The sequence below is a fragment of the Hylobates moloch genome, unplaced genomic scaffold (genome assembly GCF_009828535.3).
Source record: "Hylobates moloch isolate HMO894 unplaced genomic scaffold, HMol_V3 SCAFFOLD_17, whole genome shotgun sequence".
NCBI lineage: Eukaryota > Metazoa > Chordata > Mammalia > Primates > Hylobatidae > Hylobates > Hylobates moloch.
The window spans coordinates 28,173,969-28,194,441 of record NW_026652292.1 but is presented as its reverse complement, the minus strand read 5'-3'; the positions used below and the strand labels follow the sequence as shown (position 1 = coordinate 28,194,441).

The window sequence follows — 20,473 nt, the reverse complement described above, 5'->3', positions numbered from 1 at the left end:
GAAACAGTAAAATGATAAATCCTCCCCTTACAAAGCTTTGTGAGGATTTAAAAGAGATTACATGCCTGATTAAATTCACAAAACATAAAGTCAAATTTTTTCCTAACAAATTGCAGCATGCGTGTATACATATGTTCTGCATGAGCAGATTCATGTCTGTGGTAGTTTTCTTAATAAGGAGAAACGAAACAATGATGTTGCCTTACAAAAACAGCAGAAATCACTCAGCTAATTACCGATAGAGGAACATAAATGTTCACATTTCCTGAGTGTATGCCATGCTGTCAACTCATTTTTAATAAAAGTACCAGTTCTTCTTAAGTCCGCTAACTTTGACAATAATGATGACAATGGAAAATAAAAATTCTTATAGTTCAAGTTTTATAAAAGCACATTGAAGAAATTCATTCAATCAAATGTTCCTACTCTGGGGGAATCGGGGAGGGTTGTCATTGACGTCAGTCAGTGTGATGTTCACGGTGGTGGTCCCAGATAATCCTCCCATCTGGCCGCCCATATCCTTGGCTTGAATCACCACTTGGTACTGCTCCCTGTTTTCTCGATCCATGTTGAGCAAAGCTGTCTTGATAATACCTGTGGATGTGAAATTTCAGAGTGCAAAGGGATGCATTAAGAATACTTTATGGAATCATTTATTTATGCAAACAAACATAAACTGTCACCCACAATATGCAAAATGCTATGCAGATGTCATGGTGATATAAAAATAATTATATGCAGCCTTTATACTGAAGGATATTACAACCACACAGGGGAGATAGATACATTAAAAAAAGCCATAATACAAGGAGAATAAAAATAAGTACAAGTCAGATTCTGCAAGAGTATAGACTATTAAGGGTTATAAGACACTCAATATTATAATTATGTTATGGATGTATAAATATTAAGTGTTATAAGATGACACAGCAAAATCTAAAATGGCTTGTGGTATAAAGGTATACTATAATAGCTGCTTGATAAAAGACATTTAGGTGAATTATGAGGAAATTGTTAGGAAAGCCACATACTTGAACAGACTGTTGAGTTTCCCATTATGGATTAGCTAATTACCCCTCAGATACACCTACCATAATGAATGCTCTGAGGATTTTCTAAATTGTAAAACTATGGTCTTTAGAAAATAGAACATCAATTCTCTCATAATGATCATCTTGTACAATTCTAGAGAATTTTGGAATTAAGGTTCAAGGTCTTTCAGCCTTTTAGAATTCCTAAAGCTGACCGTGAACTTTAGTTCAACTGGCCCCAATGGCAACCAAAATTTTTAAGTTAGGTTAAATTTATCTCTGTTGTTAGGTCGTTATAAAATAGTTAAAGAACTTCTAGGCCGGGCGCGGTGGCTCACGCTTGTAATCCCAGCACTTTGGGAGGCCGAGGCGGGCGGATCACGAGGTCAGGAGATCGAGACCACGGTGAAACCCTGTCTCTACTAAAAATATAAAAAAATCAGCCGGGCGTGGTGGCGGGCGCCTGTAGTCCCAGCTACTCGGAGAGGCTGAGGCAGGAGAATGGCGTGAACCCGGGAGGCGGAGCTTGCAGTGAGCCGAGATCGCGCCACTGCACTCCAGCCTGGGCGGCAGAGCGAGACTCCGCCTCAAAAAAAAAAAAAAAAAAAAAAAAAAAAAAAAAAAAAAAAAAGAACTTCTAAAAGTTTGCCCAGTGTCTATGTAAGGTTTATGCTTACTTTAACTTTCTTTCAAATTTCACTGGAGAAGCCTTTATAACCTTCTGCAGAAACACATTCTAGTCCTTAACAACTAATGAAGCGAAAATATCTTTTTTAAAATTTTTAACAAGAATACTTCAGACAACAGGTCAATTTTATTCCTATAGTCCTGCCTTCAGTGAAAGTGCAGCTGCTTTCTGTTCTCCAAATAATAGTACTTCTCTATTTAAATACAGGAGATCACCTTAGCCTTTTGTCCTTTAAGTTGAATAATTCTAATTTTTCATCCTCATTGTTTTTCAACTCAACATTCTCTTTCTCCTTGGGATTCTTTCCAAGTTCATTGCAGCACTTAACACAGAGATTTCCAACTGGATGTGGGAACCAAGGGAGGTTTTGATTTCTACTAAGAATAATGGATGTTTAAAAAATGTATAAAAGGAAATTGACTCATTATGATAAAAATATGTGTACAATTTACTATACAATACAAATGATATTTGCTAAAAACAAATCATTATAAGATAGGTTGCTACTTTGTGGAGAAAATATGGAAAACAGAAAAATGAGATGTTGAAAAGAGGATTCCAGATGGCATTTCACTTTGATTAGGACTCCATCAGTTAGGATGGGCTAGACAATGATGTGATAACAAACAATGCAAAATCTTAGTGGCTTCACACAACTAAAGTTTATTTTTCGCTCATGCTCTGAGTGGGTAAGCAGGTAGCTTTGTTCACCATACCACTCAGATATTCAGGCTACAGACTACATCTCAACATTGGTTTCCATGATCACTGTGGCAAGGGACAGGAATGTGGCAGATTGTGTACCAGCTTTGAAAATTTTACTTAGAAGCGACTTGTATCATTATCACATTTTAGTCACTCAAATAAATCACATGGCTACATCTAGTTTCAGAGCAGAATAGAGAGACACAATCCTACTAAATAATTAGAAAAAGAAGATTCCAAATATCTGTAAACAGGCCAATAGCTATCAAAATGGGGTTGACCTTTTAGCTTTACCCCAAACTGGAAGAAAACTAAGGCAATGTGTAATTTTTCTCAATCTACTCCATAGAAAGGGTGAGTGAAAGATTCATTGCCAGATTTTTTGATTAAAATGATTCAGATATCATGTTTACAAATATATCATTAGTGTTTGGTGGATGTATGCAAGAAAATCCAATCACATTGATTTTTTTAATTAAAAATATGCTAGCTCAGCTGAGTATGTCAATTAAAATTACAGATTGTAAAAAAGAAGATCAAAAAGTCTAACCTGTTTCTGATTCAACCGAAAAATAGGGCTGTCCCTGTAGAATGCTGTAGACAACTTTAGCACTGTTCCCATACGTTGGATCATCTGCATCCGTTGCAGTGACTTGGACAACAAATGTACCTGTAATGACAGAAATAGAAACTGAAAACACATCAAGAGTTCATATCAATCTTTAACACACACCAAAACCAGCACAATCTTAATTTTGTATAGAAATATCATGCTGAGGAAGTCGAGAACTTTGGTAGGATGCTGGGTGAAAAAGGATTGGATTCTTTAAAGAAATACAACCAACATTTAGAAATATTTTAAGGATTAGGTTACAGAGAAGCATGGGAATGATCATGACTTGGGGTGGAACTGATTCCAACCCATTTCCAATGGCGGGATTTGACTGGACTCTTGCTTTAGTGATTCTTTCGAGTTATCCAGGACAAACTCAATCAGCATCTTGCTTCCTTTGTCCACAGGAATTAGTTTAGGAATTGTCCGATCGGGGCCACTCATGATTTTGCTGGAAATTCTGTCATAGATACTCTTTTTCTTGGACTGTAATGTGCTGATATACATTTGCAGCAGCTATTTTGTGATCTTAGAAATGCCAGCCTGAGGACAAAGCTAGATAGAATAGAAAATTATAGAAAAACAGCTAGAACTCAGATCAAATCTTGTCCAAAGCCCGCTTTACTTTTGGACTTCAGTAATGTGACCAATAAATACTTATATGTTATTGTTTAAACTAGTTTGAGTTGGATTTCTTGTTACTTACCAATAAAAGCATCCTAAATGATAAATCTATCTGATAATTCTAAGCGGTTGAAAGACCTTGAACCTTAAAGACTGTAGTTAGGGATTACATAAAGAATCAATGAATTGGAACAGCAGAGCACAAACATCTGGAATCTGTAATTCCAAAAGGTTATTATAATTAAATATACAAAGAAGGCTATTACATTTCAGATTAGCATTCTTATTTTAGAGACCACAGTTGCCTAATAATCTTCAAAGTATTCCTAACCCCCTGAAATTGCACATAAATTTTCATGTGTATGCCTACATGTCTATTTCACTGAGGAGAAATTCCATAGATTTTATATGATCCTCAAAGGGCTCTGTGACTTCCTGAAAGGATAAGAGCCTCTGATTAAGATCACTTAATGGCTGTTTTTTGTTATTTGTATCAGATAACCAGTAAGCATACTGCTGGAGTTCACCTTTCCATGAAAGGGCTAGGGAAGTTACATCTAGGGAATATTAGGAATTCTACATTGCTTTTGTAGTATCTAGCCAATTTCACTTATTGAAGAAATAGATTGTAGTATGTTAGGGTTGGATGCCCTGAATGCATGGTGCTAATGCACAAAACAGAGCACCTACCATTGTAATTTGGCAAGGGAGGTGGGGAGACTGAGAACATCTTATGATTTTAGGGTGAGAGTCAAGTCAACAAACACTCAAGTTCTTATTTAACATTAACACAAAATTTGATTGCTTTTAGAATATGATATCTGGACATTTTAAATGTCTATTCATTGCCAGATATTGTACTAGGGGCTCTGCACCTGTTTTCTCATCTAATCCTCATGATAGCCCTTAGGAGTCGACATTTATTATTTATTTTTTCAAGATATAGAACTAGAGGATCAGAGAAATCAAACAATTTGCCCAAGGCTACACTGCTGGTTCTTAGTGGAGATGGTTTCAAATTCAGTTCTGTTTGATACCAAAGTCCATTTTTGCTCCCATGCTGTTGTCCCACTGCCTTTAGGTAATTTCTTGAAGATGCCTTTCTATAAGCACAATAATGAGATGTCAATTAAGGATGATGAATATCAACATAACTGTGTCTGTGTGCAAACTGAAAAAAAGCCTTTTTATTTTTCTCAAGACATGTTACTGTCAACTACTCCTAAATATTTGTAATACAAATTTAATTCTATAATGGCTTCAAAAGTGAATGGCATCCCCTAGAGTGGTGCAGTGCAATACCCGCATATCTGGTTACAGTTGCCCTGAGTGGTGCCGATGAAGAGACTATTCTTCATGAATTCTTCCACCTTTTACCACGTAGAGGAGAAATTTTTTCCTAACAAATTTAAAGAATGCCATTCTATTGCTGCTATAACCAGTGAAGAAGAAGAAGAAAGAAAACAAAAATTCCAATCATCTCCCTGTTTGCTTTGTGAGGCTTGCAATTTTTGTAACAAAATAAAGTGGCTTTAAATAATGAGAAAAGCAATTTCTTCATAAGAAAAATGTAGATGTTTTACAATGATTTCCATGGATTGGTTATTTTCTATGTCTTGGATCTGTGAACTACAATGTCTCTGATATCTAACTGACAGAATCATGATAAACTTATTATATAATTTCAGCCCTTTTGAATTTGACAGAGTGAAAATAAAAATAATCCTTTATATGAGTAGTTTAAAATTTGTCACTGTCTCCCATGAAGTATTTCAGTGTGGCTAAGAGTGATGTCAGTAGAATTCTTTTTCTTAATTTAAATCCTGTTTACTTCTCTCAATTTAAACAAATTAAATCCACTAGTTATTTAAAACAAGTAGTGCAATTGTGTATAAAATATTAATTCACTCTATGTATGTTATGAAGGTCTTTTCATTTCCACCATGTAGTAAAGGATCTAATCCCTAGACATAACGTGCCTGTTGTTTATGGATTAAAAAAAGTTCTTTGATCTCCTTCCCAAATATAGTTACTAGTTACTTAAAGCAACTATCACTACTTTTTAGACTGGATTGTAAATGTAAGCTTTTATTTTCTATTTGGGAGATTGTTACTTGGACCCTAACACCCACATAGGGTAACAGAAGTGGAGAAGGTTTCTGTCTTTCAGCCCAAGAAAGAGAATGGGCATTCAGGGTGGGAGAGAAAGGAGATAGTCTCTCTTTCAACCTCCCACTCCTACCCTGCCACTTTTCAGACCCCCTTTAGAGGAAATATGGTTTTTAAAATAATAACAAAATGAGACTAGAGTAATATTAGGAAACATATGCACTTACAGAAAGGACATACATGGATTGAAGAAGTCAGCATCTAAATTCATGCAGTTCAGTACTTTGAGCTCATGGGATTCCTTACTCAGTGGATGCACTAGGGGAGAGCCAGTTTTTGGCTGAAGTCACATCTCACTCACCGACATCAGACATTTCGGGGACAGTGGCTGTGTAAACCTCCTTGGTGAATATTGGTTCATTGTCGTTGATGTCATGGATCTTGATGATGAATTCAGATTCGGGCTCCACGGGTCTTCCTGTCCTTCTGTTTATAGCTTGAGCTCGAAGGATGTAAACAGGTTTTTCTTCCCTGTCCAGCCTCTTGGTGGCCTGTATGTCGCCTGTGTTTTCATTAATAATGAAGAGATCTCCTGCTCCATCTCCTGAAAGGATATATTTAAGTGATCCATCTCCTCTATCCTGGTCTGAATGTAACTAGTGTAGAAAAAAAAAATTAAAGAAAGTAAAAGTCAAGCATGTGGTTCTAAACTGTTTTTGTCTTTTTGGTGCATGCTACGTTAACTTTTATTCGATTCTTTCTAAGGAATACAGGTTTTTTTTTTTGTTTTTTGTTTTTTTTTTACTATTTACATAACCTCTTAATGGTAAACACCATTCATTAATGAACATGTTTCCTTATAATCATGTTATATTCCTTAAAATCGTGGAATTTTTCAGAACTGGAACAGAGTTTGGGAGAAAATTTAGTAATCTTTATTTTGAAGAAGGGAAAACAAAAAGCAAGAGCAATAGCAAGGTGGCCAAGGACATATTAGGGTGGCTGGAATGAGACTCTTTTCACAATTTTCCTATTTTTCACTACAGCTTTCACATTCCACTAACATACTCTCGCCCTCACTTGCATGTACACAAACATATTAGAGAAGCAATATCCTATTGAGAAAAGGACTTTGATTTTTGAATCAGAGAAACTTGGGTATATTCTATTTCTACCTTACATTTATTATCTTGGTGAATTTAGGGAAGCTTGGCAACCTCCTTGAGTCTTTAGTGATAGAGATTATAATCATTTTTTTCTGGGAAGATGTGATATTTATTTATTGATTTATTTATGAAATTCAGCTCGAAGCATTTGAGAACTATCCTAAGTGCTGCCAAGGGAAATACCTTGAAAATCACCTGACTAGATAATTTACAGGTCACTTGGAACAATAACATTTCACATTTATACTTTAGTACAAGATAGGAAAGGACCTTCTAATAATTAGAGCCAACCTAAAATTGAAATAGTCTGTCTTATGAGTAGTGAGTTCCCTGCTCCTAAGGGTAATCAAGCAGAGACTCTGATGACTAACTGTCAGTGAAATGGGTTTGGGTAAAAGTTGGAATTAAATGAATACTAAGGATACCATGGAAATAGAAGATGAGAATCCTAGCTTGGATAAGTAGTCCATGTTTCCTTTCCCAGTGATCATATCCACAGTGTTGATTTCCTATTGTTTCCTAAATTCTCTTTTTCCCACCCAGCAAAAGGTTAGATGATACCTTTAGATGGTACCTAGGCCTAACTATAGGTCTATAGGACATATACACACATACACACACACATATATATATACATATACACACATATATATACATATACACACATACACACACACACACACACACACACACACACATATATATATATTCAGTCTGTAGGTTTTCAGATAATTTAACCCTATTTGCAAATTTTCAAAAAGTGCTTTTTATTGACGAGGACTATTTATAAACCCCCAGAGTTTTAAGCATCCATGGTATATAGAGAAATTCGTTTTAGTGGGAAGGCTGCTACTCTCTACCTTGTGTCAACTCTGTCTAAACAGAGCATGGGCTATGCCACAACAACGGCAACAACAGCTACGCCAAGTCTTTCTCTTGTTGATTAATACTGCGCAAAATGCTTGGAGAAGCGTTACACATTTGAAAATAGACTCTTAGGGCAAAAAGAGACTTTAAAAATAATCTAACCTAGTCTAAAAGTGTATTTCACGTGATATCATTTACAGGAAGTGCTGAGGGAAAGAAATACTTTATATACGGCCTCTTTCTTAGAGTCACTGTTAACATGTCAAAGGCTCTGAGTGTCTGCAGTTTGAAACTAGGTTTGATTCTGTGTAATCTAGTTTTCCCTTTCTTGTTTAAAGAATCCTTTTTGGGTGCAACTTATATGGATATCCCCCATACCAGTTTTCCAAAAAAGATACTTTGGGAAACATGAACTAATTTAAAATCCATCATTGTAGAGTCAAGAAAACTGAGAATCCGATGCATGCTATGTTTCCAAAATCACACAGCTCATGGGAAAAGAGTCTGAAGATTAACTCTTGAGCACAGGAAGAGGCTTTATAGATTATTTGGTGCAACTTCCTCATTTTTAGAGGTAGAGAAACCGTGTTTTATGTAACACAGCTAAAGTTGGTTAATCGTGGTGTTTGGGGAAGAGAATATTATTCATATAATTAGTAGCCTTGAAAGCAATTTGGCGGAAATAATGGAAGATAAATTCGAATGGGGAGGAAATTGCTTAGAAGTGAGATAAATGCAATCAGAAATGTAAAACAAGAGCATCCCATGATTTGAGTGATGGGATATGCTAAGGAAACGCTGAAACCATCATGACACACAAAGAGCCACTGGGGAAGGTTTAACTCTCCATCGTCAAATTAGAATGACTGAAGAGGCTCTTAAAAAGCTATTTCATTAACCCATGAGTAAGGAAACCAATGTCACCACCTGGCGGATCCTTGCTCTAGGGCAGCTGTGGTGAGCAGCCTGGCACAGTGCGGGGGGCACAGTCCTAGGCATGAGCCATGTTCATTCTTTTTCACTCAGCAAGTGTAAGACCACAGCAGAGTCAATTAACCTCCCTCAGCCAGGAATCTTATCTGCAAAATGAGGGTAATAAGAGCTACATGGCGAGGCTGTTGTGAAGATCTAATTGAAGACCACATGCAAATAGTACATTAACCGCCATGTAAACATGCAATAAAAGCATAATATGGGTCTTATAAATTACAAAGTGCCTCCCAAATTTAAGAGAGTGCTACCATTATTAACTCTTAGTTTATAATCAGCGTGTTTTTCCTCCTATTTTGACTTTGAGAACTTTATTTTGAAGACTTTGAAAAGCCAATTTTACAGACACATGGTATCTCTAAGGTCAAATCTGTGATCAAAAGCCAGTATTATTTAACTGGGCGGTGGGGGGCAATTGCTATCTTTACATGTGATTTATTATATTCTGCATTCCACTAGATTATACACTCTCCTCCACTAGTTCTTTCATCGGTTTCACTATGTAATTGTTGCACACTTAATAGGTGAATTCCACATCTAGTCACAAGATTTATTCAGGTAGAAGTAATCAGAAATGTATTTTTAGCTGTCAGGTGAGACCATTTCGATGACTTATAGAACAAACACCCGAAACAATGTTAAAGGGCAGAGGAGACGTTAAAGAAGAGTGTGAGCAAGGATTGCTTTGCAGATCACAATTCTGATTTATCAATATTTGAAAACTAGTGGGAAAATATATCTCTTCTCTTTGCATTGTCTGGTAATAAAGCAATTTAACTTCCTCCCCCTTCCTCCCTCCAAAGTGCATTTTCTGGGTCTGACAGAGTACACGGAGCGGAAGCCTCCCAAAGCCTCTGCTTTTTCTCCCCACTGTCCTCCTCTGCCATCAAACTCCCCTGGGGCCAGTTCTTTTCTTGGGAAAAAAAGGAAACATAAGACATCAGTGCCTGTGAAAGTGGTGGTGAAAACCAGACATGAGGGGTTTATTGAGCACTGAGATTTTAATTGGATTTTTTCTTTTGTGATGTCATCCATCATGGCCACTGTGAAAGACAGAAGTTAAACAACAACAAATAAAAGGTTGTAGCCTGCCCGAGGCATGTTTTTACTAATTTCAGTTTAATGTGACTGTTCCATTAAGTTTAATCATCTGGTTCACTTTTAACGATTCACCATCAAGTAAAAATTATCCACTTGCCTCAGAAAGTCACATCTCACCTGTGGCCGGTAAGACTTTTTACTACTGTACCTGTAGCATTTTGTGCCAGAGGGAGCTCTTGGTCTTTGTCTGTTTTCTCTGTTGATTTTTAAAATGTATTTATTTATTTAGAGATGGAGTCTCACTCTGTTGCCCAGGCTGGAGTGCAGTGGCGCGATCTCGGCTCACTGCAACCACTGCCTTCCAGGTTCAAGCGATTCTCTTGGCTCAGCCTGCCGTGTAGCTGGGATTACAGGCACCCGCCACCACACCTGGCTAATTTTTTGTGTATTTTTAGTAGAGACAGAGTTTTACCATGTTGGTCAGGCTGGTCTCAAACTCCTGACCTCAAGTGATCTGCCCGCCTTGGGCCTCCCAAAGTGCCGGGATTACAGGTGTGAGCCACTGTGCCCATTTTTTTTTTTTTTTAAATACAGCATCTTGGCAAATAAACACAGGGATTTTTGGTTGTAGATGTAGCTCCATGGTGGGTGGGACCAAAACCATGGCAGCATCTTTGCCTCTGGGTGTTGTGGTTTCCTGGGGACACAGCATGTCTTTACACGCTAAACGTGCCGAATTCCAGCTTGACTTTAAATCAAATTCAAAGGCATAACGAAGATTTTTAGTGGTCTATGAAGCCAGCTAATGCTGCCCTATTGCTCCCATTTCCTGTGTGTCCCCAAGTCACCATCTGAGTCAGTGACCAAATGCAATCTCCGAAGCATATGCATTGTTGAGACAGAAAACAGTCCAAAGAATGTTGGTGAGGGTGTGGGGAAACGGAAACACTCATACACTGTTGATGGGAAGGTAAATTAGTTCAATCTCTATGGAAAACAGTATGGAGATTTCTCAGAGAACTAAAAATAGAATTACCATTTGACCCAGCAATTCAGTAAATCACTCTGTAATCTATCCAAAGGAAAAGAAATCATTCTATCAGAATGACACCTGCATTCATATGTTTATCATAACACCATTCACAACAGCAAAGGCATGGAACCAACCTACGTGTTCACCAATAGTTGACTGGATAAAGAAAATGTGGTACATATACATGCCAGAATACTACAAAGCTGTAAAAAAGAATGAAATCATGTCCTTTGCAGTAACATGGATGGAGCTGGAGGCCATTATCCTAAATGAACTAACACAGACACAGAAAATCAAATACCACATGTTCTTACTTACAAGTGGGAGCTAAACAAAAAGTACACATAGACATAACAATGGGGAAAATAGACTCTGGGACTCCAAAGTGGGGAGGAAGGGGAGTGATGGCTGAAAAATCACCTACTGGGTACAATGTCCAATACTGGGGTGATGGGTACACTAGAGACCCAACCCCCACCATTACACATGTAATACTCACATAACAAGTGCATGTACCCTCTGAATCTAAAATAAAAATTAAATAAAAGAACCCCCTCTCCCCCCTACAAAAACAATCCAAACAAAAGCTTACCTAGATGACATACATAGGAAAGTACCTACAGCAGCCTTACGTGGGCTTAGGAAAGGTGTGAAGTGATGTTTGGCTAAAATGAAAAATTGAATTATGGCTAATATACTTGTACGATGTAGTGCAAATGTAATGTTGCTCTTTAAGAAATGTTATGGTTGCTAATCTGAGCTGTTATAAAACAATTAGAGAACAGTGGTGTTGAAAAGATGCCGTCTGATTGGGATTGCGGGACAGAAACAGGAATTACAGCAGAGAGAGAGAACATCTTTGTGTTAAATAAGTGGAATGTTACTTTAAATTAGCACAATAAATCAAGTTATGACAAATTGAGGCTTAACTGCATCAATATCTGTGTATATGTATAGATGTCCGCATGTATACATACATCTTTATACATAATGTATGTATACGTAATGGTAATAAATAGACAGTGTTGTGAAGGCTGGGAAAAGCTTGTTGGGTAGAGTTTATATCAGGAAGAAATTGAACCTTGCTTGAAGTACATGGCAGGGATGAGAGTTGCTTCTGTTTTAGAGACTATAGGATTAGGTAAATCAAAAGTATATTTTAATAAAATTCCATATGACACATTTTATTCTGCTGTATTTGAATGTTAATAATTTGGCATGAGTTAACTAATTTATATGTGATGATTATTTTACCAACTAAAAAGCTGATGGCAGCATATGATTGTGGCAGGTTCCCAGCTGTGTGTCAGCTGGGTGTGTGGCTGTTCAGCCCTGTGATTCAGTTTTCACATTGTAATATGTGTGAATGGAAAGGGTGCAACTTCAGTGTCCCTGGTTTAGCAGGAATTGGCTTGCTCTAGTCCTATTTTTTTCTTTTTTTCTGCAGGTTGCAATGTAAATGAGGCAGTGACCTGGTTTCCACCAGGCTGATGAGGACAGTGCCCAAGGGGATGGCAAGCCACAAAGTGGAAGGAACCCAGGTTCTAGAATAACCTCATATCCGACCAGCCTGTAATGTGAAAGAGGAAAAAAAGACATTGCACTTCAACCATTACGTTTTTGAAGTTTTGTTGGTGTTATTGTAGTTCTGCCTTGACCCTAACTCAGTGGTTCTCAAAGTGCGGTCCCTGGACCAGCCACACTGGCATTACCTGGGAACTAGTTAGAAATGCAAACATCTGGCCCCACCTACCTCCAGAATCAGAAACTCAGGGGAGGCCCACCAATGCTGTGTTTTAAGAAACCCCTTAGGTAGTTCTGACGAGTGCTCAAGTTTGAGAGCCACTACCTTAACTAGTACAATCATAATAGCTACAAGCATGGACATAGGCAAGGGAAAGAGGTGAGTGTAAATTTATGCTATGTACTCGTCACATAACCTTGGGGGACTTGGTTAACCTCTCCAGGCCTTCATTTCCTCGTCCATGTGATGGGAATAATAATAATACTTAATTTACAAGTAGGTTTCTCAGACAATAAATAAAATAATGTATGTAAGATGCTTAGTAGAGGGCTTACCTCAGAGAAAACCTTCAATAAATTACTCTTGAATTCATAAACACCAAGTATCCAAAGGTGGATTTTGGGAAAGTGGTGGGATTTGGATCTGAATTCTGACTTTCCTATTAATCAGTGAAATACATTAACTGATCTTAGTCTCCATTCAGTCCTAATATAGAACTGGAAATGATTAACGTTGCCTCCTCTATCTGCCCCTTATATGCTAGTATCCTGTAGGCCTATGTCTTTGGTCCTTGTCTCCCTCCTTTCACATGCTCTCCCCACATGAGATCCTCTATCTGTTTTCATGGATTCAATTGCTATCTCTGTACCATCAATGCCCAGATCTATCTATTACCCCAGGGAAGAACATTTTCTTGAGATCTGGAGTCAAGAATATAGTCACCTCTTAGGCAAATCTCTTAGACAACTTAACACTCAGCACATCCAATATTGACCTCATCACCTTCTCTCCAAATCATTTTCCTCCTCTCATCTCTGTAAAAGCCACCAGAGAGTCATCCTAGGCCATCCCCTCTGCCACTATCCCCACATTCCTTAAGCCACCAACTCTAGTCAATTCTACCTCTTATGTATATCTTGATTCACCTACTTTTTCCCATTTTCACTGCTGTCACTCTGGTCCATGCTACTGCCTTTTCTCATTGGTCTATTGCAAGGAGGCCCTCCAAACACACACCCAGGCTTGCTTGCTTTAGATTTTCCTTTCTGTAACTAGATCAACTTAAGAACAACACCAACTCTGAAGATGCCAGTCTCCTCTAATTAAATCCTGCAGTGTCCTCTTTACTCTTGGGATAAAGCCCTCATCCCCACCCCTTCACATGGCCTCCAAAGCCCGGCACGGCCTCTGCTCCTCCTCTCTTTGGCTTCATCAGCCATCATTCTCCCCTTAACTCTCCTGGTTCCAGCCATACCCTACTTCTTGCAGTTTCTTGAAGATAACATCACTAACTAGATCTTTCGTAGCTAAGCCTTCCTGCATATGGTTCCCTTGACATCAATCCCTTTTAGTATCCTCACCTAGTTAAGCCAACTCCTGTGCCAGGTCTGCTTAATCTTTATCACCTCAGAGAAGCCTTCCTTAAGCTGCTGGTCTAAGTTAGATTCTCCTTCTATACACAATCAATTCATTCCCCACGTAGCCATCAGCACATTCTATTGTTGTTGATGATGTGTTTTACTGTTTTCCAAGCTAGGCTGAAAGTTCATAAAGGAAGGCACCAAACCTGTCTAGGTCACTTCTGTATCCTCAGAGCCTGATATACAGGCACTTTATAGATACTGATAGTCAATGATAGCAAGGAATAAATGAAAGAATAAATAAATGAATCTTGTAAAAATTAAGTTGGATAAGATATCAATGATCAGTGAATGTTTCTGGCACATAGCAGACACTCAATAAATTTTAGTGTCCTCTATCCTCTTTCTTGACTTTAGGATAATTCTGTAGATCAAAAATATACATTCCTGAAATTGCCATATAATTTATCAATTACTACTAAACATTAGACACATGGTCTAATCTGAATAATCTGAGGAAGTAATTCAAGTTATTGCCTCAGACCTGAAAGCATTTCTTTAATAACAAATTCAACTTCAATGCAATAGTAAAGACAACTTGTCTTAGATTTGTTGACAAAAATGGACCAACTGTAAGTACATTGAATTCATTGACCATCATAAATACATTGGGTGCTGGGTCAGAAGTCATCTGTTAATGGTGAAAAAGCTGCAAGATTTTACTAAACTATATTTCAAGTATCCTCCTGTTGCAGCAACTAAAGAGAAATGCTCCATTTCACAGAAACATTATTTCATAATAAAATAATTTAACTGTCAACCACGACCATTTAAAAACACTTATCGGTCTGACAAGTTGCATAAAGCAATGAATAAAAGCATCTAAATTGTGCCTTCTATAAACTTGCCATTTACGTTGGAATAAAATATATAGAGAAAAGCAGAAATTAGACACTTTACTGTTATTAGGTATTAGGATTCACAAGGTAAGTAAAAAGCTGGAGAATAGCACAGAAGGAACTTGTAAGTTGGAGAAGACTGAATCAGGGAATGTGTAAGCTCTTTGATGGTTTAGGAAGACTTCTTGGAGAAGCTTAGACTACTGATGGGAGAAGAATGATTTAGCAACCGATATGAGCACATGGCACAGTTTCAAGGCTCAGTGTGGGAGAAAATCAGAAGAGGCCTTGATTATGTGCCTGGGGTAATAAAAGCCATAAAGTCAGCAAAAATAGAAACCTTCCCTTAAGTTGCAGGGTCACATATTTTCTCACACTGAACTCAAATGTGCAAGGAAAGATGCAGCTTCCTTATAATTATTTTTGTTTATAGCTTTTCCCTCAAGCTCTAGTCCCATTGAGGATTAGAAGCTCAATACAGGTTGAATATTGACTCAGTAATTTAGTACAATCCCAATAAAGTCTTCCTGATTCAGTAATATGGTCTCTTTTGGATAAATCCCAGTCTTTCTGGTTTCTTTCTCCTCCTGCTTTGCTCCTGATCCAGTCTGAGATGACATCTGCATGTATGAAGGAGAGGAAGCCACATGGCCTTGGTCAGTGAGGAATTTGGGGGCTTTTGGAGCCAAGGATAGTCCTCATACAGCCCTCTGATCCTCTGGTCTCTAGAGAATATCTCTTATGTATTAGTTTCCTCAGTGGCATCTGTGGTTCTGGCAGATCATGACCTTTGCTCTCCAGTGATCAAGGTGACTAGCTACATCTCGCGTCCCCCGCTGGCATCACATACTGTCCTCGAGGTCTGGCTATGTCTTCTTTGTTGCCCTTAGCACATGTAGTCCTAGCTACAGGATTGCTTTGTCCTTCTATTGGACCATCTATCGGATCAATTCACCCCCTTCTTGCTCTGGAGAAGCCCAGGAAGTCTCATGGGAATGAAACAGGACTTTTCCCTCACCACGTGATTGCCCCAGGGCAGGTGGGAAAAAGCCACTCTGCTTTCACCTTTACCCAAACCTTGCCACTGTTCCACCCTGTGGATTCAGATTCATGTGTCTCAGGGCAGTAGAAATAAGTCTTTGTATGTGTTATTTGACAGCCAGGAATGTGAACTTCCTTGGTTTCAGGAATATCCTACCATACAAACTTCAGTAGATGGAAGGGCCAATTCCTAGTACAAACCCCATGGAGACAGCTGGGGTGGAAAAATGACCTACATGCCAGAGCATGCTGCAAATAATGCTTGGTGACTACATTTATAAATGGAATTAGTGAGTTTTATTTTGTTTGGCCAGCTTATTTCTTGATCTACAAAATGGGCTTGAAAAGGATCTAGAAAATAGGGCTGGGCACGGTGGCTCAAGCCTGTAATCTCAGCACTTTGGGAGGACGAGGTGGGTGAATTGCTTGAGCTCAGGAGTTTGAGACCAGCCTGGGCAACATGGCAAAACCCTGCCTCTACCCAAAACACAAAAATTAGCTGGGCATGGTGGTGCCCGCCTGTAGGCCCAGCTACCAAGGAGGCTGAGGCAGGAGAATCGCTTGAACCCAGGAGGCAGAGGTTGCAGTGAATTGAGATCATGTCACTACATTCAAGCCTGGGAGACAGAGTGAGACTCCATCTTAAAAAAAAAAAAGAGAGAGAGAGAACCTAGAAAATCTATTTTTCTCACAAAACCTGGGATCAGTCTGCCTTCGTATCTCATGTTCTTTTTCTATTACACCATGTTGGCTCTTATGACCCCACAAATTTGTATTTTCCTATATAGTAGAAATGATTTAATTGATTTTTATAACTGTGGAAATATTTTATCTTTAAAGTCTTCTCTTTTGTGATTCATCATCTGGCAATTGGTCTGGCTGGGATTTGGAAAAATGATAATAGCAGATATTTGTTAAGCCCAAACCATGGGCCAGGACATGACCTGAACTCGTCACAAAGATTACATAATTTGTTACTCATTATGATTCTATTCTTATCCCCTCGTAAGTGATGAGGCAACTGAGGCAATATAGGAGGTAAATCACTTCTCAGCATGGCATAATGAATAAGAGCAAGATTTGAGTCCAGGTGGCCTGCTCTATTAACCACAACACATTTTTTTCCCTATGTTTTTACATTTAGTTCTGTAAACATTCATTAAAGGCTTACTCTGTACCAAACAATATTTTGAGTTACAAAGAATTATCTAATTCAGTGTTTTACAGTCTCTGCTCTATTGGCATTTTGGACTAGGTAACTGTTTGGGGAGCTGTCCCATACATTACAGGATGTTCAGGAGAGTCCTTGGTCCCTACCTACTAGATGCCAGTAGCGTCTTCCCAAGTTGTGACAGCCAAAAATGTCTCCAGATATTTCCAAATGTCCCCTGGGGTCAGAAAATTGAGAACATTGATCAAACTTTTAAATCTGTCTGTCTCTCTCTCTTTCCATCCATCCATCCATCCATCCATCCATCCATCCATCCATCCATCCATCCTTCCATCTTTCTTATCAATGTGTACCTTGTGACTTTTAAAATACACTTAAATAATACCATAAGGGATCTGTATTTGAAGAGATTCTACATAACCCTACTCAATTCAATTTTTTACTTTTTGTTACATTTAATAACTTCTGAAACAGACCTTGTGTCATGTGGAGGAGAACGTTTGACAAAGTGCTAAAAGCAAAAGAAGTTAAAGCGTAAACACAGCAGAAATTTACTAATTCCCTTGACAATTATTTTTTACACTCAATACCTTGAATTTCATGTCAAAAGTACCAGAGTAACTTAAATGAACAAAACTTTAGAGTGATAATAGTGGTAGTAGGCAGACTAATGCACCTGCTCCCCCAAAGATGTCCATGTCCTAATTCCCGGGACCTGTGACTGGGTTTCCTCACATGGCAAAGAGGACTTTATGTATGTGATCAAGATAACAATTTTGAGATGTGGAGATTATCTTGGATTACCCAGGTGAGCCCAAGGTAATTGCAAGGGTCCTTACAAGAGAAAGAGTGAGAGATGGAAATGTGATGATAGGAGCCGAGGACAGAGAGAGAGAGAGAGAGAAGAAGAGAGAAAGAGAGAGAGAATTTGAAGTCGCTATGCTTTTGGGCTTGAAGACGGAGGAAGGCAGGGTGAGCCGAGAAGCCAAGGAATGCAGGTGGTATCTAGAAGCTGGAAAAGACGGGAAACGGATCCTTCCCTGAAGCCTCCATAAAGACATCTTGCAGACACCTTGATTTTAGCCCAGTGAAACCCATTTCTGACCTCCAGAATTATAAGATGATAAATTTATATTGTGTTAAGCCACAAATCTGTGGTGACTTGTTACAGCTGCAACAAGAAACTAAGACAGTAGCTCCATATTTCTGAAATTCAAGGTGAACTGAAACTGCATGTGGTCCTTCAAGAATCCCAGTGGAGGAGGGAAGAAAACTAACCCTTCCTGAACGCTTTACTGTGTATCAGGTACAGCAAAAATGGTTAGTGTGTTGCATGCATGAATTCTAACAATGACTCCAGGGGGCAACTTTTATTTTCTCCATTTTTTCAGATTAGGAAACTGAGGCCAGAGAGATTAAGTAATTTATCCAAAGTTAAGCACAGAGCCAGAAGGGATACCAAGGCCTGCCTGACTCCAAATTCTATTCTCACTCACATCAAAGCAACCCTCCCCACACTGATTATAAACATTTCTGTATTCATTGTATTTATTATCAGACTTCAGGCTAAGTTATTTGTAAATTCTACTGGCACAAATGATATAAACTATAATAAATGTTATTGTTCATTAGGGATTTGTCAATTAAACAAATGCCTTTTAGTTTATTAATTGCATAAAGTTATTTCCCCAAAAAGGCATTGTTTATTGCTTTATGCTTGGCTTTTGAAGTCCAAGGTCCCTCTTGCCTTGGCAGACTGTGACATTAGTCTCCGCTCCTGCTTAGTCTAACATTTTCATTTTCAAAAAGCCAGTGGTAAATCAAGCTGAGAGCCAGATCCCAGTCAAAAATTGATTTAGTAAGTCATTGTAGCTCACCAGTTAGAATGCTACCTTTTTGCTTTATAGTGTAACCTCTTCAGCAATCACCAAAAAAGGACACACACACAAACACACCCCACACACACTCCCCCACCCCCCTTTCTCTTTCTCCCCCTCTCTCTCTTTGACACATATGCCTTGGGGGAGAATATCAATAGATAAAATACAGGCATTTGAGATATGATAATTCAAAGGGCAGAAATTAAAAAAAAATGTGTTCCTTAATAGCAAATGGACTTTTTCAAACACATGTTCTTCCTGAAAGGTAAAAAATATGTTGGATATTATATTCTTTTACATTGACTTTTACTTAGGATCTAAAAAGTTAAAGCTATGTATCTCTATAAGACAAATGACTATTTTTTACTTAAATTCATAACTCTCAAGCATCCCGTATGTGCACAATAAATGATGAGCAAATTGAATTCTATAACCTCTCATACCGTCAGGGAATTAATGGCAAATGATTCTAGGAAAGAAGATAATGAGCTCATTTATTAGTTTTTTTTTGCTTGGGAACCAGCTTAGATTTCAAAAGCTCTCCTCATCCTCCTCATTTTGAAAGCTCCCTTTCTCCTTTCTCTGTTGTCCTTTTTCTTCTCCTCTGCTCTTCCTCCTCCATTTCGAAAGCTCTCCTTCTCCCCCTCCTCCTCTTTCAGTTAAAGAAACCAACTGAAATACTAGTGAAGAGAAATTCATACTATCTGACGGCCCCGCAGGGGAAAGTGTCCTCACTGCAATGTCAGTGGCATGAAATTTGTGCTCCTCTCCCTCCCATGTATGTCATTGTTTCATTTGTCCACCATATCTGAAATACTCTCTGCTACTTTAATATCTTAATAATGTGATATAGGGAAAGAGTATCAGACTTAAACCCCTCAAGAAAGCTGAACTCTAGCCTCAGCTTTGGTACTGTGCTGGCAATGGCCCTGTGGTCCCTGAACTCCTCTAAGCCTGTGTTTGCTTACACGCAAAAGGAATGAATCATGTTCAACTAGCGAGTGGTTATGTGGATCACCTGAGGAAGCTCAACTAGAGAGTGGTTATGTGGATCACCTGAGGAAGCTCAACTAGAGAGTGGTTATGTGGATCACCTGAGGAATGCTTGTACATGTGACAGCATTTTATAAGCTGTAAAGCTCGACACAATGTGAGACAATATTATCATTGCTCCCTATCCTCACTACAAGTTTTCTGCCATGAAACTCTGCTAAAAGGTAATCCGTGATGACTCATAGCCTGCCAGGGAATACTTTCTCTTGTGTTGAATTCTCTTTTCTCTCTCTCCCATCCTACACCTTCCCCTTCTTTAGGTGTTACTTGCTGGTTTGCGTGGCAGTCAAGATTTCGACGGCCACATTATCATTTTAAAACTCAGGGAAGCGATGTCTACTGTTGAAAAGGAGATAAAATGAAATGAAGTACCACCACTCAACTTTGCCCAAGTCACTTAATTTTCTCGATTTGACTTGAAGACTCTATTTTCCTTTAAGAGGCAAGTGGATTGGTA

The 20,473-nt window shown here is 38.5% G+C and overlaps 1 protein-coding gene and 1 long non-coding RNA gene across 3 annotated transcripts in view; one reads left to right on the top strand and one right to left on the bottom strand.

Moving 5' to 3' along the window:
- The window catches only part of CDH6 (cadherin 6), a 137,133-nt gene that overhangs the window by 29,018 nt on the left and 87,642 nt on the right, over positions 1 to 20,473 (bottom strand). For both annotated transcript variants that reach the window (XM_032135664.2, XM_032135665.2), the window contains exons 3-5: positions 6,132 to 6,426; positions 2,975 to 3,094; positions 427 to 594 (exon numbers count right to left, since the gene is read on the bottom strand). In XM_032135664.2, the coding sequence (XP_031991555.1) occupies positions 427 to 594; positions 2,975 to 3,094; positions 6,132 to 6,426 (583 nt within the window). The remainder of the gene's footprint in view (positions 1 to 426; positions 595 to 2,974; positions 3,095 to 6,131; positions 6,427 to 20,473) is intronic.
- LOC131381693 (uncharacterized) lies at positions 9,778 to 12,476 on the top strand. The gene is made up of 2 exons (XR_009210575.1): positions 9,778 to 10,020; positions 12,315 to 12,476. It is a non-coding gene; the product is annotated as an uncharacterized LOC131381693 (long non-coding RNA).